Here is a 25,105-nt window from a genome sequence, read left to right as displayed (position 1 = left end):
CAAGGTTTTACCGGTATTGTCAATTATTTGGCTAAGTTTTTAGCAGTTTTATCTGAAACAGTGGCTCCCCTACGATCGCTGTTAACATCTGGTGTTGAGTAGCCAATTGGGAAGCCCACCTACGCTTATACAAACCCCATATGGTGGTAATGTCTTAAACCTGTTGGAGAGATGCATTTAACAAATTAAACAATATTATGTAGTTTCAAACGAAATTCGCAAAGACAAGACGAGAAGTGGAGTTTCCATCGTGATAACCAAATCCCTCCAATTTAAAATGCTATAACTGCCAGACCTTAACACAATTCAAACCATAAGAAACGTACCATAACAACTGTAAACAGCAACAATGCACCGACGACTCCTCAACCGGAAAAAAGAAGCTCCAATGAGTCCTTAACCAGAAGTGCCAATTACTGCTCAATTGGAAGAAGAAGCGCGATGTCTCCTCAATCGTCCGAAGATGGGCTGGCGACTCTTCATCGGTGCCACTGAAGCACCGATTATTTTTGATGCGGTCGATGAATCTTCCGTGCGACAAATAGGCCCGAACCACCGAGTAATGTTTTTTGTAGAGAAAAGTACTCTAGAAGAGTAACACGATTATCTCTCGCCACCATGTTTTGTAGGACATCTACAAACGAAATAATTAATTTTTTCAACTTGAAAATTGGAAATGGTAAAATGTAATTACCGTTTAACAAGCAATCCACCACTCAACCGCACCAAATCCATGGACCCCCCTATTTTTTCCCATTCCGCTATGGGACTTAAAAATCTGAAATAATTCAGGCATATCCAGTTTTTTACTCCGGATTCACCTGTTTTTGCAGAATTTAAATATTTCCTGCTGTTCGGGAGATATTTTATGTTAAAGTTCGGGTTTTTTCAAATTTTAACAATTTTGGGGTGTCTTTGGCATCGCTTTTTGGGTAAATGCTGCACTTAAAAAAAAACAAATTCTCACAAAAGTTTGCTCGGCCATCCCTCAATACCAATCCAAAAGGAATTTACATTCCGGATTAGATTGGTCGAGTTATTCCAAATCTAGTAATGTGTAATTTTGACAAGTTTCCCACCCAGCCTAGTCGCCATTTTTATCACTCTCCCTCGCGTTCCTGGCGGATGACAGCCGAAGCTACGCTTTCCTGGCCTTCACTTTAGACCGGGGGACATACTGTGGGGCCCTTTCATATAGTCTAGTGGCCAGCAATATGAGCCCGAGGTGCAGAGAACTCGTATGCTTCGGCTGTCATGTCATGTCATGTGACGACGGCTTCATCTTTGCGACGATCTGGTCAAAAGTCGAATGTTTCCAGAGACAATTCGCCAACGGATAGTGTGACTTCAGAACCGCCGCCACAGAGCACCAGCCGGGAATTGACATCCAGTCGGAGCTCGGAGGAAACACACGCCGGCCAAGGGGTTGCTGAGAAGCGCCTAGAAATCGGGTGGCCCTCAATTTTTCCCTTTGAAGAAGAGAAGGAAACCGAATTCCAGCAACTGGAAGAATCGCAACACAAGATGCAAGCCGGATTGTCATATCAGAATCTCTCTGTTGCCCCAGTGGACTCGAACGAGTCCGTTTGTCACGATGAAATGTCTCTCCAAAGTGATAGCAGCAGCGTCAAGAAACAGAAGAAGCCTCGATCCTACCTTCGTCTGTGGCGCCCGGTCGTTACAACCTTCGACGAGGTACTAGTTGACGATCTCCGAGTTGGACATCATTTCCGAGAAGCCGCTGCTGCAGCAGCTGCGAAATCGGCGACTTCCAACAACAAGAGAAGTCGAGAAGATGGTTCAGAAGAAAGGAAGAACCAGTTGAGGAAGTAGAGAGATACGAAGGTGAAGAATCTAGCCAGAAAGCGCCCCAAGCCAAGAGGGTGGTTCCCCCTCCTCCGCCTACCTATTTAGTTATCATAATATTATGTAATTGCCATTGCTTTGTCATTCATGAAAGTGAATAAAATTATGTAGTAATGAAATTCATATTAAAAAAACTTCCATATGGTAAAACGATAGGTGGTGGTTGTGTGTGTTTTGGGCATGTTTCAATTGTATGAGTTTTTCAGCCTCCATGACAACGGGGAGTTTCAAGCAAACCAAACAGATGAACGGGCCTAGCTGGTGGCATACGTAGATTGTATCCTATCTCTTATCCGAAAATCGTTTCCCGCTGCCGAACCGAAAATTCTACAAACGTCCATCACGATTTGTCTATTAAAATGGATTTCAGGTTTCCTTTTCATCTTGTGTTTATATTGCGATTTAAAGTTTCACTCCTGAACAGCAGAAAATCTTCACAGAAAGGAAAAACGTCTCCAACAGATGAAAAGGAAAATTGTCTTCCGGAAGTGGATCAAATAGAATGAAACCAAAGTCTTTCGGCAAGGGCAGTTCTGAGGGCTTCTATCGGATCCCACTATCAATACCGGAAGGCCAAAATACGCATTTGTTTTAATTCCGTCTAGTACAGCGCTGTGACATCCTTTTTGGAAAAATCCTGGTTAATATCTGAGTTGCTGAAATGCAAGGAGAAGAGCTTATAGGCCAACTGTCGATGAACACTGGCCAGCAAACGGAATTGTTGCAAGTCTCGAAGGCTTTCATTTGGTTCCTGCACAATTTAATGGTCGTTGAATGGCAATGCACACAACGAAGACGACCGCCAACAAACATTTTCCTTCCGTATACGCTCTCTACGCCCACGTCACGGTGCAATGACAGAAAACCTAATTCCATTTACAAGTGTTTGCTTCGCTTCGATTCATATCCTCGAGCGGAATTGGCGCTTGAGATTTAGACAAATTTTGGAGCATGCTGGTCTATTAACTACAACGTTAGTAGACCATGGTTTGATTACACTATCTGAGCAAAAAAAAATTATGATGGATGTTCTTATTGTGTTGGTTTTGGTTTTATTAAAATAATCCCGATCCGTTTAACAGCGGATGTCGAGCGCGGATGAGATAACTGTTTTGATCGTTTTTAGCGGTTTGAATTTAGGCCCGATTGTTTAATAATTTCTATCAATATCTTACTAAGCATGGCGAATAATTCGAATATTAATGTCGTCTGCTTTCGGTTTTGTGTTTCAAAGTTACGAAAAAAGAGACGAAGTTTGAGATACAAAGAAAACAGAACACCACTCTTTAAGAAACGTACTGTACGTGGCTGTACGAAAAATAGTGCAACAAATACAATTTTAAAAATGTGGTCGTCGTGTGAAATCTGTTAGTGTCATAACTAATTCTATGCTTTCCAGTATCACTATGTTTAACTGACAGTTAAACAAAACTTATAATACAAATAGCCTACACGAGGGGTTGGCAACTCAAAATTTGGGTGTACGAAAATTCGGAATCTCAAAGGTTCTAGAGATTCTAGAGATTCTGAGGGATTCTGAGAGATTCTACGAGGATTCTGCAAGATTCGGAATCAAGTTTCCCCCCAAATTCCGCTAGGGGCGCTACTAGTCTTTGTCCCAATTTCTTTACAAAAGTATGCACTGTGTTACGTAGTGGGCGTAGCTCCGTTTCGGCACGCTCTATACAGCTTATAGACATGTAGATCTTATTATATTTAAGATAATTTACTGATAGAAAAAGTTGCTACAGTATGTTTTGTAGTTTCAAGTAGGGTGTAGTAATCTGATATAGTTAGAAATTTGATAAGTTTGAAATAAAAGTCCAGATTATTAATTTAAAAATAAAATATACGGTGAAAATTAACAGCAAGTGACTTTTGCTGGGAATTATTGGAATTTTATCAATAAAGTTTTTTTAAAATCATAAATTTGTCCCACCTTATCCTCGAATCATGAGCAGACAAAAAAATGTGTGCGCCACCCAGCGGTGGGAAAAAGGAGGGAAAATTAAAGAAGATTTAGCGCAACACATATTTTTACAATTTTCAGTATTTCTAGCGCATTTTTTTACAATTTGAACTTTTCAAAGATCAAATTCACTAAATATTTGTAATTTTAGATGGTTTTGGGTAGTTTAAAGCTAAAAAATGGGGGTAAATAAAGTGAGATTCTGGAGATTCTACGAGATTCTATGGGATTCTACGGGATTCTGTGAGATTCTGAAGATTCTACGAGATTCTGAAGATTCTATGAGATTCTGGGGATTCTGGAGGGATTCTAGCCAGGGTGTACGAGGATTCTGAGAGTTGCCAACCCCTCGAGCCTACACTGATTATGCTTAAAGGATGGGTAATGGACAACTGATGAAGCTTAAATAGAAGAGCTAAACCTGTTCCAAATTGATGAAATCATGAAATCTTGGTTCCTGACTAGACGTAAGCCCCCTGACAATACAAGGTAGTTTTCTTGCACTATGTAACCTTTTTCTTTTTTTAGATTTGAGGTCAAAGCCATCCCATCATAATCACATACAAGATATGCCAGTTTTCTTGGTAATAACCTGTCACCAGTAACAATCTTAATAATATTGATTCATGGGTAATGATTTTCGTTACTATTGTTGAAACATTGACTTGTTTGATATTTTATTGATGCATGACTTGCTTAAATGCAGTGTGCATTACATGGAAACCTTAAATTATCCAATTAATTTAAAATTAGGGTTCAACATCTGTCTCATTTTTAACTGAATTTGAAGAAGCTAATACCACCACTGACGAAGAATTGGAGTACGACAAGGATACTAATCACTGGAAAGTTGATTCCTTCGGTCAAAGACAACCGTTTGGTATTACATTGTTAATGGATTTTTGGACCAAGGAAGTGGACGATAAAACCAACATTAACGAACTAGAGGGAATGTTTGTCAATCAAACTCTTTGTGACGTCCATTTCCAGTTCGAAGACGGTCAATCTGTTGGTGCTCACATCGTAATCTTTTCGGCCGGAAGACCATGTTTTTTCAGCCATGTTCCAGTCCGGGCTCTTAGAATCAAAATCCTGAATAGTGGTCATCATCGACCACATTGAATTTGATGTGTTCCGACAACTGCTCATCTATTTGTATACAGGAATGACCCCTAAAGTGACAGAGGAATCCATCACTCAGTTGCTCTTCGTGGCGTCTGATAAATACGGCGTGGAAGCTCTCAAGTATGAATGCGTTAATGTGTTGAAGACTCTACTGAAAATAAACAACTCGATCATAATTTTGTTTGGGCTCACTTCCATTCCATCCCAAAGCTCTCCAAAAAAGTTATAAAGTTTGCAGCGTCTAATTTTTCCTTAGTAGGACGTTCCTCGTTAAACGCTTTCAACGCTTTTGTATTTTGACTAAAATCGAAGGTTGGCGATGGACAACATGTTGACAGAATACGACCCTGATGTTCCGGATGAGTTTCTAGCAGTTGCTAGGTATAAAATGCATTTAAAGAAGTTAAATAATGGAGTAAATCGACTTGAAGTTTACGTAACTATGAATCTATCCCCTTCAGCCATACGTCGTGGTAAAAAAAATATTTGTGATAACTGATAAAGCTTTTCCGTTGTTATTTTTGCTAATAAAAGACTAAAATTTTGCAACAGATAGAATGAATGAATGACAGAAAACAGAAGTTGATTTGAATTTGTACGATACGTCATTTTGATCGCTCTCTTACTCAACTGACAACCCTGTGTCCTTTGTCTTCGTTTTACCAAGTAGAAGATGGGATCTAGAAATTTCCCATAAGGTTAATTCCTAGGGTTTTTAAAGTTTTCTTTGGTAAACAGGTACCGAAAATTTACTTATTTTCGTAGTTTACTTACTAACTAGTAACTTGAGCCCGGTCGAGACCGGGGAACTTAGGTCTAGCTTAAAGTCGGAATCATTTGCTACTTTTTTTAAAGCAAGGAGTGTTGCACGTAAACAGTGCCAGAAGTAACCATATATAATTTTGTATGGCAACGTCCGTTTCTTCATAGGTAGCTGCCTGGTGATAGCAATTCGTGTTATTTAACAAATGTAATATTATTGCGAGTAATTAATTTCCTATGATTATTTCCCAGGTTGTTAAGCAAAATGGGTAAAAAATAAGTTTTGATCATTTAATGCTAAATTCTCACTGGCCGTTGCCCATCTGCCCGTGCCAATGTTATCGTAGAAAATCTGCCCAGGTTTCCCAGACAAAAGAATTTTTTTTTCTTGCGTAGTGACAGGCTCTTCTATTGTTGTAATTTCGATAATTATTCGTTATAATTATTCGTTTTCTGCCTGCCGATTGGGCGATTGGAATTCAATTGATTTTTTAATAAAATTCGATTAAATGTTTATGTGAATGTAATCTTTTTATAAGAAAGATATGTCTGTTTACCATCTGCCCGCCAATTTTACTCGTAGAACAATCTGCCCGTGCCAAGTCAACAGATTGTCATTTTCTACCTATATTGTTAAATTTCAAATCTTTCCTGGGATAACTCGTCCAAAGTTATTCTGTCCGTGGGTTCCTATTCGTTATTCTACCCGCCAATAAGTACATTTTCGCGTGAAAAAAAAATTGCATTAATTGCTAAACTTTAAATAAGACGTGACTTGATCTGAGGGGAAATCTATGGGGGGAGGGGGGGGCGGAAAAAAGTATTTATCGAACAGAAATGCCGATTTGAATTTGGTGCTATTTGACATATCGATATTTGCCGCGTAGAAATCGATGCAAGTACTGCGTTGTGAGTGTGAGCCAGTACCCACCCTTCTTTTTTCAACGGGACGGAAATTTACCCCATTGTCTTTCCCCCCTTTCCCCTTTGCAGCAACCCCCCCCCCCCCCCTATTTGACCATCAGCAAGGAGGGTGACAACCTGTGGCGGTTTTCACCATCTTGAAGGGCGACTGGACTGACCAATCATAGCGTGCTCTCGTTGTGAGATGAATAAGCTCCTCCCCAAAAAGCTTGTTCTTTTATTATATATGGATAACCTTCTTGCTCATAATCATTCCATCCGAAATCAATGTAATTTATCTCAGATAGCTGAATTATATAAGTTAAGACTTTTGTAATTAATTTAATTTAAGAATAGTCTCGGTTACGTCTCGGTAGATTTCCCATTTGTGAACTAAGTTAGACGAGAACGCGAAAGAGGGTGAACGCCCCATAGTCCACATTTTCAACATTTCTCGATCCACATCGCTCTGTTCCAATAACGAATTTGCTTCTTGGCAAATTTTTAAGAGTGTTTTTACACGGAATTCCGGGTTATTTTTAGCAAAATCAACAATTTCCCGCAGTTGATCCTCGGTGCAGAACATCTTGACTGATTGCTTAGACCAAACTGAATTGGTCAAACGTCTACGAGTCAAACCCTCTACTCTATGAGTGTATGCAATCCTTTTTACTTTATTCAGATATATATGGGCCTTATTTCAAATTTGAAATCCTGCGGTCTTGTTTAAATTGGATGATTCACGAATTCGAATTAAGCTTGATAATTGAATGAAATATCGATTTTTAAATGACCGTTACACTATTCTTTGGAGTCTTCTCTGCCTTTAGCTTTCTTCTGTAAAGAAACTAAAAAATTCAAAAATACAAATTTAATTTAAATTTAATTCTCCTTAAGCTATAGGGCTATCGTCTGTAGTGCTATCAGTCAAATATAAAAATAGTTAACTTGGTAAGGATATCAATTATGTCGATTTCTATCACCACCTGAAGTTATGTCAAAATAACACATCTCCACTATATCTATTTACATTTCATTTCTTAATTAAGTCATCTCAGTTGACAAGGGAGGATAGAGAGCATCGCATTATTGCCTGCTAAAATTTCTGTTTGCTTGAGCTGAAAATGTTGTGTGTCAGTCAGTTGTGAGACGGCTTACCTATTAATTCTTCAAAAGGTGCAATATTTGAAATAAAAATAAGCAAAAAAAAATCCTCAGCTCTGCAACTTTTGCACTTTTCGGTACACTCAGGCATGCGGAACTACGAACACGTTCAGACCCACACATATAGAGCTTCTTTCACCCGAAGCGCGCTAACCAATAAACCCAAGGATGGTGTCAATATTTGTATTTCATCAATTTTTATTCACTAAAAAAAGAAACAATATCCTTATTCCTCTTTCGGAATTCACTAGATAAAGGTTTCATGGCACTGAGCAACTTAAATAAAATAAACATTTATTTAAGGAAGATTTTTGTACAAAGAGGAGACCGGGGTCATTTGGTATATTGGGTAAGACACTCGTTTGGCTATTATTTCGAGCCAAATGAAATTATATATTTTTCAAAATAGCCAAAGTGTGCATTCCTATTCGTAGATTGCCTCGACCAAAATTTTCTCCGTCTGCACATCATCCTAAAAGTTTTAATAGTCAAAAAAATAATTCATTTCTCCCGAGTAATTTTGTTTTTGCAAATTATTTTTCTTTTTTCTAACAGAATATGAAGAAGATATTCATATTTTTATGTTTTCTAAGAAAGCTTATGCCTTAAGCTATAGTTTCGTGTATTTGCATTTCTGGTTATTAGTTTTCATTTCATTATATTTTAATATTTCGATAAAAATTACTCTTGGGGTAGTTTGGCCAATATTTTTTGGGGGTAAGTTTTCCCATTTACTTAATATTGTCTACTAGCTGCGGTAAGTTGGCCCATTATTTTCGTCAGCTTCTACTTTTCTCTTGACGGTCAACTTTCCCCTAGTAGTGATGGCGATTGTCCCTAAAAGTGAAGTGATGAATCCCTCATTATCACTATTTATGAGTAATTTTATAGTATATTTTCGAAGCCACATTTGAGCTAAGATAATAAGCTTTCATTATTTTAAAATATTTCACCATTCTGGTAAAAATTACGGAATGCAGGACCAGGTGTGTAAAAAGTGAGCCAACTAACTCCGGTCTCCACTATCATTCAATTTCCCATTAGTTTTATAACATAGATATTTTATCTTTAAGACACTCTAAAACCAAATATGAGATTTAAACCTCTTTTGTACACAAAAATAGAGTTAAAAGAGAATTTTATTAAAGATTGAAATATTAAAAAGATTTCCTTATCCAAAGATTTGAACCTCTTACCTTGATTTGATTCTAGTAGGTTAAATATTGAATTACTATTTACTTACGTCAGAAATTCTTCAAAAGGGGCAATAGTTTTATTAAAAATTAGTAAAAAAAATCCTCAGCTATGCAAGTTTGCACATTTCAGTACACTCAGGCATGCCGAACTTCGAACCCTTGTTCAGGCCCACACATATAGAGCAGGAACATATAGAGGGGAAATGGGCAAAAATGGCAAATCTCATTTTCAATTTGAAATCCATTATATTGAATGAAGCTCAAAAAATTGTAAAATCACAAATGTCATAGAGCTAACGAAGCTCTTTATTTTGCATTTTTTTGCGTCTTTGTAGGGTTATTTTTTTCCCTATTTAGAGAGCGGCAAAGTAGCCACTTTTTAATACGCTTCTACAGCGTGTTTCCAAACTTCTGGATCCATTTTTAGCTCCCCTCCCCTTAGATATAAAAATCTGAACAAAATTCAAGAAGTAGCCAACTATTATGGCTACTTTAAAAACATTTCATTTTGCTCCGTAAAAAACCTGATTTTTGGGAACGCGGCGAAAATCGGCTTTTTACTGAAGCTTCTCTCACGCGTTTCCAAACTTCTTTTGAATTGAAAAATGGCGGTGTAAATTTTTATTCCTAAAAAGCGTAGTAATTTGCATAGCCACCAGAGGTTCTGCCTATTGTATATGCTTTTAAATATTTTTCATATTGATTATTTAATCGATTTCAACTTACAATTTCTTGTAAAAAAGGAAATAAATCACTTAAATGACAAAAATGACAAAGTTTTGATTTCAACAAAAACAAATGAAATTGATTAATAATTTATTGGAACTTTGTCACCAATTAACAACGGATAAGTCTTCAAAAACAGAAATTTCTCCTACCTCTCTGGTGTGTTGAATAGTTTCCCTTTGTAGTTCATAGTTCGTAGTTGTCCCTTTGATTTTTTCATCGGAAAAATTTGCGGATGGTTTGTTAGCGATATCATAAAAACAATACTGGAAACTTTCGATGTGACTGTTAATTAAACATGTGTCAATTCCAAATTCAGGAGAGATTAATGCAAATGCTCTGTTAAAGTTTGTGATAGTAAACGGGATCATCCCTTTACAAAAATCATGCATTGAATCTAGAATCGAGTTTTCTGCATAGTGAAAATAACAACTGTTATTAAGAAGACTAGAATACTTAATTCCGGTTTTTTAAATTTCGGCATTGTCTCTGTTAGATGCTATCACTGTTTCGTCATAGTTTCTTCGATTTCACAAAAAACTCATCGATACTACTTTTTAAATTAATTTCTGCGCGCTCGATCAAGTAGAGGCACAAAATTTTTTAGCTGAGGGACTAATAAATCCGCCTATTTCGTGAGCACCTTTCGTGTCCCCACAGACGGACACCAGAGTTCCTCGAATGCGGAAATAGGGTAAATCAGGGACGTCCAAAAGCATTCCATCGTCCGATTCCAAGTCATGCAACTCCAGAAAATAATAATGTAAAACAAATCCAAAGTTATCCTTAACAACATTCACTGTCTTACATATAGCAAACATATGGCAAAAGGATGTATGTGAGCAAACAAGGCGGAAAATTTAAAATAGAGAAACAAAACATTGCCAGTTGATGGATTTTTTTAGAACCACATGGGTTAAACACTTCTAGATCATCATTAAACATTTAAATTCGAAAGGCACGTGGAAATTATTTAAAAGGCGGATGATTCATACAATGGACAGCATCAATATGACAAAGCATTATTCCGTCATTGCTAGGCTTTTCAGAAAAGCAAAAAATACGAAAATTATGATTAAAAAACAATGTTGACAATGTTTGTCTATTGGGAATATAATGAAAAAATCGTGGAACGATTCTTTGATGTAAGCAACTACTGTGAAAACGATTTGCCCATCTACTGTTTTGCAACAGCTGTCTTGAAGAATGGTAACCGAAGTTTTTTTTATATAAAACACTGTTCTGTTTGTTTCTTAGTTTAAATTCAAGAAGGAATCCTGTAAAAAACACGACATATCAGAAAGACTACTTGTTCCATCACGAATTTTAGCCATTTGACTTAAAATAATATTTAAAGACGCGTTGGTGACATTGTGTTGAGTCCTTAAAGCAAAAACATTTTACCCAATTGAAGTTTTCGTTTGTCAACTTCATCTTTCTCCTTATTTGGGTATCACATGATTCAGAACATCATTTACTTCACTGCATGTCCTCTTCCAAAATTACTCGCAAAAATGTGGAGTTGATGGCACATCATGCTGATGTTGCACCAGCTCACAATTCTTCAAATGATAACAAAAACTTTTAAAGCTTAATAATTGTGCATTGAAATTATTTTGCCCACAACGTAAAGGGGTGATTACAGCATTAATACCCTTGAAACCATGTACATATTTTAAGTGTACTACTAATTTGCTGTATGGACCTGGAACGATGGACTTACACAAAAAAACAAGTAACATTTCTTCTTACATGTGGTATAAATGTTACGAGGCATAACTGCAGTTGTTAAAATAGGCATACTAGCAGCAGTGCATTACAGTGAGAAAAATAATTAAAGTGAAATAAAGAAAGAATTATACACCAATTAAGAGTGATGTAGTTTCTCCTGAAAATACAGATGTAAGAGATGAGATGCTTACTCTTTGGATGTTAACTCAATAACTGAATCCATCTTCTTGTGTGTCAGTGTGAAAATCTGGTAAAGAACAATCATTTTTAGCATTGTTTGTACATTCTTTTGCCATATAAAAATTGTATACTAAATCTTTGAGTTCGCAAAATGGATTATGTAGCTTCCTTCAACGAATTAGATAAATTAAATGTATTTAAGAAACATGTCGAAACTCAATGGAGGGCTAGAGGTTTTTTAATCTTTCAACTGCCTCCTGTCTTTTAATATGGAAAATAAGCTCATTACTAAACAGCAACTTCTTTCCAAAGGAATAAGAAGCTCAGTGCTAAACAGCTTATCTTAGTCGTGTCGTGTGTTCTGTAACTCCTAAACATTTCACTCCAAATGTTTTTGAAAAAAAGAATTAACAATTCAAAAATGGCAACTGCTATTGCTACATCTGTTAAATCTTATTATCTCATTGATGCGGTTATGACGGTAGATATTGCTGGTCGCCGTCAAATTGCTGAGCATATGACTTTCGCAACCAATTGCTACTTAACAGCACTTCTAAGAGACGGTAATTAACCATAAATATTTAGATTTTTTTATGTGTGCCCACTTTAAATTTTCTCGCAATATAGTCCATTATCGAAAAAGACTATACAAAGCCACAAATTATATCCATAACAGTACTTAAGTCAAAGTTTGTTTCAAATATATATAACTCAAAATATATATTTCTTAATTTATGGGCTCATTTCATATTAGAAAGTCTGATACCGAATGTGAAAGAGCTACACAAAAAGGGGCTGGTAAAGCAGCTTGTGCGGCTCTAAAGCAAACTCTAAATTGAGTTCTATAAAAAAATACCAATGTCAAGGAAAAGAAGAGAATGTGAGGATCTCTTCATTTCTTTACCAGGTGAAGAACTGCAACAAATTTGAGGTACAATACTATTACAGTAACATACATATATATATATATATATATTTCAAATATGCGTTTTATTTAGATGCGATGGATAAAATATACCCAGGAACTTAAAATAGCGGAACAAATGAAAAACTTCAACAAATAGAAAACAGTTCAACTCAGAAGTTCAATAACTGTTCGGATATTAACAAAATCTAGCTACTGAACTACAATTTCAGTGCCAATTTCTCTTTCATTTTCATTAATTATTGTAATTCTGCTGTTCCACTTCTTTTTCTTTTGAAATTGTATTCATGAAGAAAGTTATCAGCAAGTTATTAGCTTCGTAGGTGTGTTTGAAACTATTCTTAGTATCTCTTCGTACTACCAACGAACATGAAGTTAGTACGGTCTCTTTAAAGTACTAAGCACGCAAGTCCTCTTCAATGTGGCGTTGCAAATCAGCAGGTATTTTTCGCAATGAGGGATTACATATTCCTGGTCCAATGGTGTCCACCAGTTTCGGCACTTTTTTTCGGCACTTCGATTTCGTCGTTTTCGGCACCCCATGCAAACCACACTTCCTCGATTATGAAAAAATATTGTCCATTTCGGCACCAAATTTGACCGTTTCGGCACCAATTTCGATCGCTTCGGCACCAACTTCAACCGTTTCGGCACCCCATGCAAACCATACGTCCTCGAACATGAAAAACTATTGTTTGTTTCGGCACCAAATTTCACCGTTTCGGCACTAATTTTGTGCCACCCGTATGGAAGTTTTTTGGACAATAATCATGTGATTGAATCACTCGATTTATTCATGTCAATTTACTATCCGCGCTATTGCACCATCAGGCCGCTAGGGGCGCTCTGACTGGTTTTAGATTATAGCTTTTTTGGGGGGTAGAGCCTTCTAGGGTGTGCCGTTCTGCTTCTTATTTTTTTTAATGTGGTGTGTGTTAGGCATGGCCTACTGAAATATATAGCGCATGGCCTATAGAAATAGATAGCGAGCTGATGGGCCGTTATTTCAGTAGGCCATGGTGTAACGTTGGCACGGTGTGTGTTTATTTGTGTTTACACGACACCTGGTGGAATACAAATTTTTCGACGATGCCGAAACGAAAACTAAAACTGGAACAGAATCCGAAAACTAACATCCCGGAGTCATCGCTAGTCTAACCAACTTTATCAGATTGAAATGTCTAGTTAGTTGAGTGGTTTAAAGCATCAGCACTCCAATTTGGGGTGTTAAAATTTTGACAAAATTTTATTAAAATCCAATAAATAAATCTAATAATAAATACAATAAATACAATAGTGCCGAAACAGAAAAACATAGTGCCGAAACGGAAAAACATATTGCCGAAACGGAAAAATATTGTGCCGAAACGGAAAAACACGCACGCCTGGCAACCCTCCCAAAAACATGACGGCTGGAACTAAATCTGGCGGCGGTGCCGAAAAGACAAACACAGTGCCGAAAACGACAAAAACAGTGCCGAAAACGACGAAATCGAAGTGCCGAAAAAAAGTGCCGAAACAGGTGGCAACCGGTCCAATGGCCAATTTATCTTGATCTGAAAGGCCGTGTTCTTGCGGTATCAAGATTTCAGCAAGAGCTTTAACTATTATATACAGTTCTTGTCCGTGATTGAACCTAAATTAATCTTTAGTTAGGAACCGAATCCAGTAAAATATTTGAAATAACGAATGAATGACTTCTGGGCCGCTTGATTATGCTGAATATCATACTTGATACAGTCGTAAATATCAGGAATTTTAGATATGTCAAACTCGAAGGGATTTTCGCGCAGCTTAAAATCTTTTTTTAGTTTCCAAAGCCTGGCCATCAGTTCCCATGTTTCGCCGTAATACAACATGCAATCTGCAATGAATGAAAAGGAAATAGGGTTTAAAGAAAAAAAATACAACTAGACATACTCTTTGTTTTAGGATCATCGCGTTTGGATCGAACAATTTCGACTAACTTGCAGACTAGTTTATACACTTTGACGCAACACTGAACAGGATTGCCGATGACACGGAGAGCGGCTTCACACACATGATTCGAAGGGGTGATGACAATGCTGAAGGATACGCCAACTGAAAAGCTGATGGACTGCGGGAGATCGATCAGTGAAACTATCAGTTCTTTTGAAGCGTTAGGGAAAGATTCTTCAAGTAGTGTTGAACTGACAACAACAACACGAGTTTTCGTGCGTGAATGGACCCTGAAATAGAAGAGGAAATTGCCGAAACTGACCCGCTTCCATCAACATCACGTTCTGGTTCAACTTCGGTGGCATCGACGTCATCGAATTCATTTTCATCGTCTGAAAGTAATAGCCCCAAATAAGTTTATAATTTTCGTAACATACACTCTTATGAAAATGTATATAGGTGAAACTTATTATTTGGGGAGAATGCCGTATTCCATTTCGAGTTTGAAATTGAAGGGATTCCTTTTGGCCATGGTACTGTTTATTGGGCGGTTCATGCAACCGTTATCAATGGTGGATGAGCCCAATTTTCGTTCGATTTAATTCACCATATTGATCCTTGACTGACAATACCGTGTCGCAATACGTTGACGCACACCATTTTGCAAACTTATACCGCTACACAAATCTAGTCAGATCAATTCTAGTTATCTATGATAGTCATTATAATTTATAAATGTATTTTATGGAAGCAAAAGATAAACTGATGGCGGAGTTGTCCGGAATAAAACAAGTTTCTCTTACCACTGACTGTTGGACTTCCATAAATAATGAGGGTTTTATGACAGTAACTGTCCATTATTTATCCGCAAAAATTAAGATGGTCTCCCGTGTTCTTAATACCATTATAAATCGACGAAAGACAATCAATAAATTTAGTGAAGGAATTGAGAAAAATTGTGGTGGATTGGAATTTAACGTATAAAATTTCCGCAGTGGTAACAGATAAGGCTGCAAATATAAAAACAAATGTAATAAGAAATAGTCATTTAAATACTTTTATATTATGGTATTTTTGTGCCCTGCTTTGCACATACATACATACATTGAGTTAGGCGTCATGCCGTCTCCGGTCAGGTTGTGGTGTAAGGTGCTCGTTCCATAACTTAAATTTCAATATTTTCTTTTGTGTCATGTGGGCATCTAAAGTTTAAAACATTTTCATTAACGTTAAGTCGATATCGACGAATTCCCGAATATTGAGTCTCGACCTCGTTACTCGTGTGGACTCGACAATGTGTGGTGTAAGAGTTTAGGTACTTCACTAGATGTACCTGGATGTCCTCGGATGTACTAAATTTCAAAACTTAAAATCCTCTTTAAGTCTGTCAGATGTGTTATCGTGATTTTCTATTGTGATTGGTCGTATAATGGTGTCAGTTTGATATTAATGACTTCTATGCTGTAAAAGTGGAGATCAAATAATCTGCTTTCCAATTATCACCTATACAAGTACAGCAGGCACAACTTAATTGAATGTTTAACCTAGAATGATTTTGGAATTTTGGAGACACCCAGTTTATTAGTGGACTTTACGATAGATCTCTTTCGAATTTGACAGGCTACAACAATGTAGTAACCTTAACAGCCGAGGGCAGTTCAATGATTGTGGAGTTACGATTCTTATGGCAAGAGGTTCACAGTGAATTCGAACTCTCTGTTTGTTTATTTCAAGAAGCCATGTTACTGGAAGGATCCAGAATGACTAAGAAGGGTTTCCTATAGTTATATGATCTCGTCCCCTTCAAGGTCGATCCTCTCTGGACCTGTTACCCTTTCGCGAGGAAATGAAATTTCTTGTTGCAAATGCACACTGAGGTCGTGAACGGAAATCCCTGGTAAATAAGGAATTCAGGAAAGAATCAAGTATTATTGGAATTTTCATTTGATCGTTGCACTCCGGTTATTGTGATAATAGTAAACTGTCGTTCCAGACTCACCTCATTTCCAAGGGGAGTCATCCACAACTTATATTTCTTTTCTGCTCGCAGCTTACGGCACGACAGCAAGTTTTCGTTTGAGCTAAGCAGTGAAAGATGCAATTCTAAAAAATTCAATTTCAGTGCAATTTATTCGACCAATTGCCGCGACATTATAGATACTTACTTCAATCAGAGCAACGCCGCAAACGTGAAACTTATGGCCCTATGTACCGGAGAGAGATGCAAACTGCAATAGGACGTCAGCACACGCAGAAATTTAACCTACGCCACGATTAAAAGTCTCTTGATTTTTAAAGAGACTGTAGATGGTGCTCTAAAGGCGATGGACAGGACCAACCTTCTTTTGACCACAAATGAGTGGGTTACCTTTTAGGGAGTGGCTGAAATGTTGGAACCTTTTGACGAAGTCACAACTGACCTTAGTTAAAATATTACCCATCGATTTCCAACGTAATTCCTTCTATAAAAGTTTTACAGCACTACCTAAACCCGAAGAGTTTTATTGGAGGTTGTCTGATTTTGTTTAAAATGAGTACCGATCTGTCAGACAATATCATCCATCGATTACACTTGACCACGTTATCGAGCTCAGTACATTTGGTTACAAATTTTCTTGGTCCAAGGTTATAACGCATAACTGATTTAAAAGATGATACTTATCAATCTTTATTACGCTTAGGTTCAAGAAAAATGATAAATATCTATCTGAGGATATTGGAGGCGGAGGCGAGAATGCGGAACAGAGAGTTGGGGCTGAGTTTAGCCGTGCCATCCGCAGGCAAAGACCAAGTTTTCCTCCAACAGGAGAGTCCCATAGTTTCTTTTAAAAAATCCATGTATCCTTGGAATAAACACTACAAACAATAGAATTAAAAGTTATATATAGCTTTAACCTTAGAAAGAAACTTACTAAACATCTTTAGAAGGCTTTTCGGCTTCACATTATTCTTCAAAATAGCTGTATCCAAATCTTCATTCCTGTGAATTAAGAAAACATTTAATTTCTAAACACAATTGCAAAACTTACTCACTTAAACATTGAAAGTAAAACTGCTTTTCTAAGCAAAGAATGTATCACTTGAACTAATACAAAAGGTGGAATAAATTAAAAATCAATCAAACATAAATATGGTTTGAATGACATAAACTTACGAAATGCGTAAATATGGTCTGACTAACCTCACGTCAGACACATAAAATAATGCCCACTAGAAAAACAAAGAGGGACAGAGGCAAAAAATGTTGTTTAACTTACACAAAACTAAAAAAATAAGATGAAATGAAAAAATGTGAGAAGTGACGGTGGCAATTAGAATCACACTGTACTATTAGCGTTATGGGAAATTGATTAAAATTGCCGAATTTGAATCCAATAAATTTTTTTACAGATTTGTAAAAAAGTTACAGAAAATGTTATACCATCTAGCGTTAAAAATATCAAATTAGTTTGTTGTTTAATAACAATTTTCACGTGTTCTAAATAAGCAATGGATATACGCCAAAAGTTTGTCGTTGAGAAAATTCTAAATATTGGGTAATTTTGTTTTAAGTTTGTTAATTCTTTAGATAATTGAATTATTTCTTTTATGTTGTAGAAAATGTCCAAAGGGGAAAATTGGATATTTGGTAAAATGGCAAGGATACAAAAAACCAACTTGGAACTACTGAGAAGATTGTGAAGGATGTGCCCTTCGAATTCGACAATTTATGGAAGGGTAAGCAGCTTTTGTAAAATGTTGACATTAGTTATTTCAATACCTTTTTTTACATTACAGCTTCAATGATGTACATGTTGACTTGATTGTCACAAAACCTTTCCTCGAAGAACAAACTGCTGTCTAAGATGCAACTGTACCAGTCGTCCAAGTTGAAACTCATCCAGTTGTTCAAGAGGAAACGGTTCCAGTTGTTCAAGAAGAAACGTTTCGAGACGTCCAAGGGGAAACTGTTTCTGTTTTCCAAGATGAAACTGTACAAGTCGTCGAAGATGACGCTTTTCCAGTTGTTCAAGAAGCTGTGCATGCTTCTTACATACGTCTTACACTCGTGCATGCTGCAGTAGAGACTTCATTACTTCCAAATACATGCTGGGCATTGCATGACACAATGATTCAATCTGCTAATGCTACGAGAACAGGTGAATCTGCAGATGCGACCACTTGCGTAATCGTTTATATCCAGAATTATTTAAACAAGCAATATCTGCCATGGTCAACCGATTCATTAGAGTATTGGTTATCCGAAAATAAATCTGGTTGTGTCCGCCCTTTCATTGATGTGGTGAATTTTGTTTTGTATACCTGCCTGCGTCCCATCGGAGATTTGGTTTTCAGCTGCTGGCGATCTTCTTTGTGAGAAAAGAAGTCGCCTTAGTGCCGAACATGTAGACATGCTTTTGTTTCTGAATAGAAATGTCTAATGCAAAATTGTTTACATGTGTTCCAGTCCATACACATAACGGTTGTTTTAATTTGGAGAAAAAACCTGATAATACAGAAGAACGGGAAATAATTCGTTCCACCGGTGCAGTCTTTAATTACTGCACCACACACATCTCCATCTGTAAACTTTATTCCATCTTCTCTTGTCCTTGGGACCATTTGTTTTTGCACATTCACTATCTTGTCCATTTGGGACCGTCTTTAATTACTGCAACAGCACAAGTACACTGATCAAAGCGTCTATGATTTACCCCCCAGTGAAAAAGAAAAAAAAACGTAAAAAAAAACCACACGGCCAAAGCTGCAGATCCAAGTAATACCTCAGTCCATTTGTTAGGTATGACAAGAAAAAGGCCATGAATAATTATTCGATTTTGTCATTTTTCGAACGAACGATGACAGACAGACGAACGGATCACGTGGTTATATACTGCATAAGCGCCGCGCGTCAGTCGATCAAAGAGCATCAACAAGCGGATGGAACCAAAAGGAAAAAGCCGTAAAAAAGGGGAAAAATAGAAACATATCTGATGGTTATATTATAAAAAAGAGAAAAAATATGTAATATATACAGCGAGGAAGAGCCTACAAGAACGTCTGTTGTTTGTGATTGTCTTGGTCTTCACCCACGACGCGGATGAATAATAAAAAGGTTTTTTTTTTATTTCCCAAGGGAAAAGCCAAGACATTTTCATGTTTCAATCCGAGCCCCAGGGAGGCAAGGAAAAAGAGATGATGTTGTACAGCAGAAAAAAATTTAAAGAAAAATAACGAGAAATAGAGGACGAGACGTCTCTTTCGCTGGCTTCCAAAATGTGATTTGAGGCAGGTGAAAACATCGGCAGCGTAGCACAATGACTGATTTCCATAAGTAACACCGTTTAAAAATGAATTGCACTAGTAAATTAGCTCATAAAGACGTGTGCTCGGTAATACATTTTAGCATTAGAACAATTTTCCATAAATAAAAATATTTATTAGGACTGCTGTTAATTACATATTTGTCATAGATAAAATGTTGCACAAGTAATATAGTGCATAAGTAAAATATATATTTAAAAATACGTACATAAATATTTCCACAAGTAAAATATTTTTGTAATAACTTATTTTGCAAATACAATAGTGCATTTGTAAAATTTATTATAAGTAAATTGATAATTTTTTATTAATCATATTTGTTATTTTCACAAGTAATATTAATCATATGTAATTAATATCACAAATTAAGTTTTTTTTTTTTTAATGTTCATAAGTAACAATTGAAATTCTCATTGTTAATTTCTAGCATTAGTACAACTGTTCAGTAGTAGCATTAGCCTACAGCCGTAGCCGTAGTGACAGCCGTAGCAGTAGTGACAGCGTATATAATAGATGCTGTTAATTTGCCCCGAAATGTTATTGCTCGCAATTTAATTCTGTTTCCTTTCGTAAACAGTTGGCCGAAATTTACGCATCGCTACAGGAGCAGTTCACGGGCAGCAGCAGCACCAGCATTTACCAGGCTACGACCAACACTCAATACGTCTCCAGGTGAGATTTCTCTCTCGACCTTGACTTTCAAAATGATCCGCTGCAGATCTATTCGTCTAGCGTGAAAGTTAGACTTGGCAGAATGGTTTATTGGCTTCCAGCCGAAAACTAATAGAAATTGGAAAATCAACAAATCATTTATTTGAAAGCAATGCCAGGCGTGACGAAACAAGTTGGCTATAAGTACGCGATGACTTTGATCTCATGAACGAAACGGAATGATTATATTAAAGTCGAATCGAATCAGCCGGGGACATTTTTCGTTATTTTGTTTGTATGTTTTTCATTTTCAGCCCCGTTTACTAATTTCTTTACTTTTGCATTGGCTCAGCCACTTGGATTTGGGAATTGACGAGGATGAAGTAACCACAGCTTTACTGGACAACAGCGCAGCCAAGCACAAGATGGCCGTTCGTCCGCAGCGCAAAAGGCGTTCAGAATCGCGTCAAAGGGACGGCAATCAAGGAGAAGAGGCTGGAATCGAATCCAGCCAGCAGAGCGGCGTCCAGGTGGAAGGGAGCGTCAAAAAGATCAAATATTCGACGGACGAAGAAGCAGAGACCAGCAAACAACGGGGATACCGGCGGACTCGTTCAGGCCGCCAACTGGTTACCTTCGATCCTGTTGCCAAACGAGAGTACATGACGAGCAATTGACAGTTTGACAATGGCATGTGTTGGCTAATCTTTTTTGGCTTGTCGTACAGGGCCGTCGTCAAGGAGCTGGTGGAAACGGAGGAGGAATTCGTGACCGATATGGAACACGTAGTCAACGTCTACTACCGCCAGATGGATCATCCTTCCACTCCGAGAAAAGTCAGCCCGACTTCAGAATCCGTTGCCAGGATCAGCACCAAAGGCCGGCTGCCGCGATTACCAACGGCCGTCAGCCAATCTTCTTTGTCTCCATCAGACAGGATGAATCCGGCCTTTTCCATTTGCTTCCAGATGTCTCGCGATTGCTGCTTGGTCAGGGCCGTCTGATTGACCAGAGTGTCCGGCTGGAACGGAACGGCCCATTTCTCCGTTTCTTCCGTAAAGTATTTCGCTTTGACGAGTTTCTGGTGATTGCCGTAGGCGTAACGGCGAACGGCGTAACGTAAATGTCGTCTGCATCACAATTCCGTCGCCGGATACGCCCTTCCCGTAACCCCCGTCCGTGTAGGAAATGGATTGCGACAGAAAAGGATCGGCGATCCGTTCCAGGTAGCCGGGTGAATTGTAATGGAACGTTCGATTGAATCCGTACTCACTTCCGGGCAAATGGTACTCGCTGTCCAGCTGCCTACTTCCATGGTAACTAAATCGAATTAAATGTCCAGATTGTCCTGTTAATTTTAGGCCAGTCAACTGGCCATGTTGTAGCAATGTTTAGTTGGATGCCGTCCGGATACTGGATCCATCGCAATCGGTCGCTGTGCGGGAAATAAGTCTTCCAGATTTGGGAATCGGCTTCATCGGCTCGCCTGGATTCCAAAAGTCGATCCTGACTTTCCCAGCGCATATCTTCGACGACGATGTAGTCGTCGTCGTTGTGGGTCACCAACGTGGCGTTCCGTTCACCTTCCGACAGCGTGGATTCGGTATCCGGCGTCGTCTTGCGGATTAGTCGACCCGTTTCTTCGTCGTAGCTCATCAAAGTGCCGAGCCTTTTCTGCCAGCGGATTTCTTCCGGCGACGTCCTGTTATTATTCCAACTGGCGGTTCTTCCAAACGTGTCGATACGCTCGTGATACATTGGCGGAAGCATTTTGACCAGCCGGTTCCCGGAATCGTACTCGTACGTGCTCAGCAAATGGTCGTAGCCGGGCATGTAAACGTATAGGGCCACCCTGTTGTCTTGCCCGTCCAGGACGGCCACTTTCTTGGTTCCGTTTGGCATTTCTTCCAGTCGGTGCCGGAAGCCTTGATTGGTTGGGAAGTGATTTTCAACGACGTCAATTTCGTCTTTCTGGAGGCTGGACCAGAATTTCAGAGCGTACTGAGTTGACGAAAAAATCCGGGCCGGGCTGTCCTCTCACTTGTTTCTCGTTTAGCGGATTGGCTTCGTATTCCGTGCGCAAGTAAGCCATTCCTCCGTCGAGTGGATTTAAACGATCCACTTCACCTTAAACCCGGTATTCTGCCACACGGAAAGTGGATGGGCCGGATCGATGGGCCCACTGATGAAATTCGAGTGGTACGTCAACAGAGGCTTCCGGGCATCCACCGTCACTCTTGTCAGTTTAGTTGTGATTGCCGGTCGACCGAGCGAATCGTAAAGGAACTGCGACACTAGAACGGATGTGTCGGATTCCAGCTGGATCGTCTGCATCTTCTGGCCCCAGTCGTCAACGTACTCCATTTCCGTTCGAGGATTTCCCATGAAGACGCAATCCTCGACGAAACGGTTTCCCTGCGCCTCGAAAGAAAACGACGACCAACTTACGGCGGAAGCGACGAATTGATCCAGCAGGAGTACACTGTCGATCCAGACGAAAAATCGTTCGCCTTCCGTCATGAAAATCAACTCTCCGCTATTGGGTAAATGAGTCATTGTGATGAGCGTTTTATTCTTTGATGTAAAATTCAACGTGCTGGATAATTCAGGAGAATTCCGGATTAATTTCATCTGTCCGTTTTTCCATTTCCAGGCCATGGACGCGCTTGGAGAAATGAGGGAGTAGTAACAACGTACAGCTGCGGAACATTCCTTCCCAAATAAGACGGAAGGATCGACACTGGACAGGCTGTGAGATTGCGGATGGTTGTGCCATAGTCGACCCGGGGCTGTCGTCCACGCTGAAACGTCAGGATCGTTCCAGCGGTTGCGCAACGAATAGGCATCAAAGATTTCGTGCAATCCTCCATTTTGCGGGTAGAAGACGATCCGGCATGGTGGATTCCTGTCGGCGATGGAAGAAGATCCTTTTGGTGTTGGTACCAAACGGCCGGTGTAAGTGGATGTCGTTACCTGTTCCAGCTGACCGCCAACGTCCGTTACAAGAACCATTGGACGGCCACGGTAATAGACGGTTCAACTTATGGAGCCACTGGAGCCGATGACCGAGACGGGCCGTCCGCGATTGTAAACTGTCTCTTGAAAATCGTGATCCATGGGCGAGAAACGGACGTGATCCACATCCACACTGGTGCCATTCTGGGCTTCCATCCTAATTGTGATGGTGAATTTAGGATCCTATTGGCGATCGTCACCAATTCGACTGTTGAAAAGATGATGGACTATGTCGAAATCGATAAGGACTTCAACGTACGACCAATCGCCGGCCTTGCGCATAATCCGTCCCAGCAGACGGACAATTTCCGTCTCATTGACTGTCACAATGGCTTTCAAATGTGCTGTGATTTCCAAGTCTTCCTCCATTGTGCTTTCTAAAAGTCCTTCAGATGGACGAATCCAGTCAGACGCCACATAAACTGTCGACTGTTGGTCGACTGGAGTGAAAGATCCTTCCAGCGGAGAATTGTTTAATCGCAGGAAATTGAATCCAGTCAATGCAAATCCTCCTTCCATCACGTTGGATTCGACAAATCGCCATCGGGAGCTGTTGACCTCGTAAGATTTAAATCCGTAGTAGGAAATGGTCTGGTCGCTCATCTTGTAAGGAGATAAATCGCTAATGATCCGCCGCTTGTCGGAATCCCATAAAATGTTGCCGTCGTTTGTACTCGATGGATCGTCTGACTTGTTTTTAGCTGGACCCTGAACTGGCCGACCATCCGAGTCAAACATTTCCAATGCCGTCCGGATCCATCCACCTGTAAAAGGAATTTTCCTCGGCCTCTACGTTTCCTGGATCCATCCGCCCAGTTTCCGGTCGTTTCCCGGAATGATTGTGACCGTCACGTTGCCCTTGGCGCTACTGACGGGATCCCACTGGTAGCCGGTCGAACGTGTCAGACTATCGTCACTGTTGCTCATTTTGACTACGTGAACGGCGCTTCTTTTGGCGTCAGCAATCACCGGATGAATCGAACGCAAGGATCGGGTCAACAGCTTCATCGTCTCACCCGTTTGCGACAGCTTCGTGAGTCGCTCGTACGAACCGCTCACCAGTTTCTCGTTGGCCAAGATAATTACATTTCCCAACGTTTTCCCGCCATCGGTAAAGAGGATCAACTTTGTGCCATTCCGGATCCCGTAAGCCAAATATTCCGGATGGCGATTGATGATCCGATCTGGCGGGCTGATTTCCAACAGGCGATACAATGGTGGGCCAATGGTTTGATTGGAGTTGACTGGATCCTGCCCGTACAACGTCATGTTCCTGAACTGATGAGATTCATCCGATTCATCCAGCAAGACGAACGATTGACCCAGAGGTATAGACATTTTATTTTTTTTTCACCGATGGATTGGCAGTTTCTTTCTCCCAGTCGTCACCCTTCATCCGTATAAACGTCTCGTTGCCGGCCAAAAGTCCGTCAGGAAACATTTTCGTCTGGCAGGCGGACCAGTTGATTAGGAAACACTTTCAAATGATTTTTCACGAATTAAAAGGTGTTCCCGCGTCACATTTGAGCTGCTTCTGCTGTCGATGCCCCGCTCCGTTCACTCGGTTTCCAGCTCCGACATTTCTAAATTTTGTTTCTCTTTCAATTGTTGCAGTTCCATTTCGACGTATTTTCCCACTTTTCTTTCCAGTCGTCGGCCCGGCATTTA

The 25,105-nt window shown here is 39.2% G+C and overlaps 1 protein-coding gene and 2 long non-coding RNA genes across 3 annotated transcripts; all 3 read left to right on the top strand.

Moving 5' to 3' along the window:
- Window positions 1–7,771: 7,771 nt before the first annotated feature.
- Window positions 7,772–8,971, top strand: LOC124202435. The gene is made up of 2 exons (XR_006878094.1): window positions 7,772–7,801; window positions 7,877–8,971. It is a non-coding gene; the product is annotated as an uncharacterized LOC124202435 (long non-coding RNA).
- A 2,317-nt stretch (window positions 8,972–11,288) lies between these two features.
- On the top strand, window positions 11,289–11,624 carry LOC124202624. Its single transcript, XR_006878275.1, has 2 exons — window positions 11,289–11,446; window positions 11,509–11,624. It is a non-coding gene; the product is annotated as an uncharacterized LOC124202624 (long non-coding RNA).
- Window positions 11,625–20,661: 9,037 nt separating this feature from the next.
- Window positions 20,662–21,444, top strand: LOC124202480. The gene is made up of 2 exons (XM_046598821.1): window positions 20,662–21,080; window positions 21,150–21,444. The coding sequence occupies exons 1-2, from the start codon at window positions 20,662–20,664 to the stop codon at window positions 21,424–21,426; spliced, it is 696 nt and encodes a 231-aa protein (XP_046454777.1). The 3' UTR covers window positions 21,427–21,444.
- Window positions 21,445–25,105: the final 3,661 nt, after the last annotated feature.

The sequence above is a fragment of the Daphnia pulex genome, chromosome 9 (genome assembly GCF_021134715.1).
Source record: "Daphnia pulex isolate KAP4 chromosome 9, ASM2113471v1".
Taxonomy (NCBI): domain Eukaryota; kingdom Metazoa; phylum Arthropoda; class Branchiopoda; order Diplostraca; family Daphniidae; genus Daphnia; species Daphnia pulex.
The sequence above is the reverse complement of the archived record's forward strand: the minus strand, read 5'-3'. Positions and strand labels throughout refer to the sequence as shown.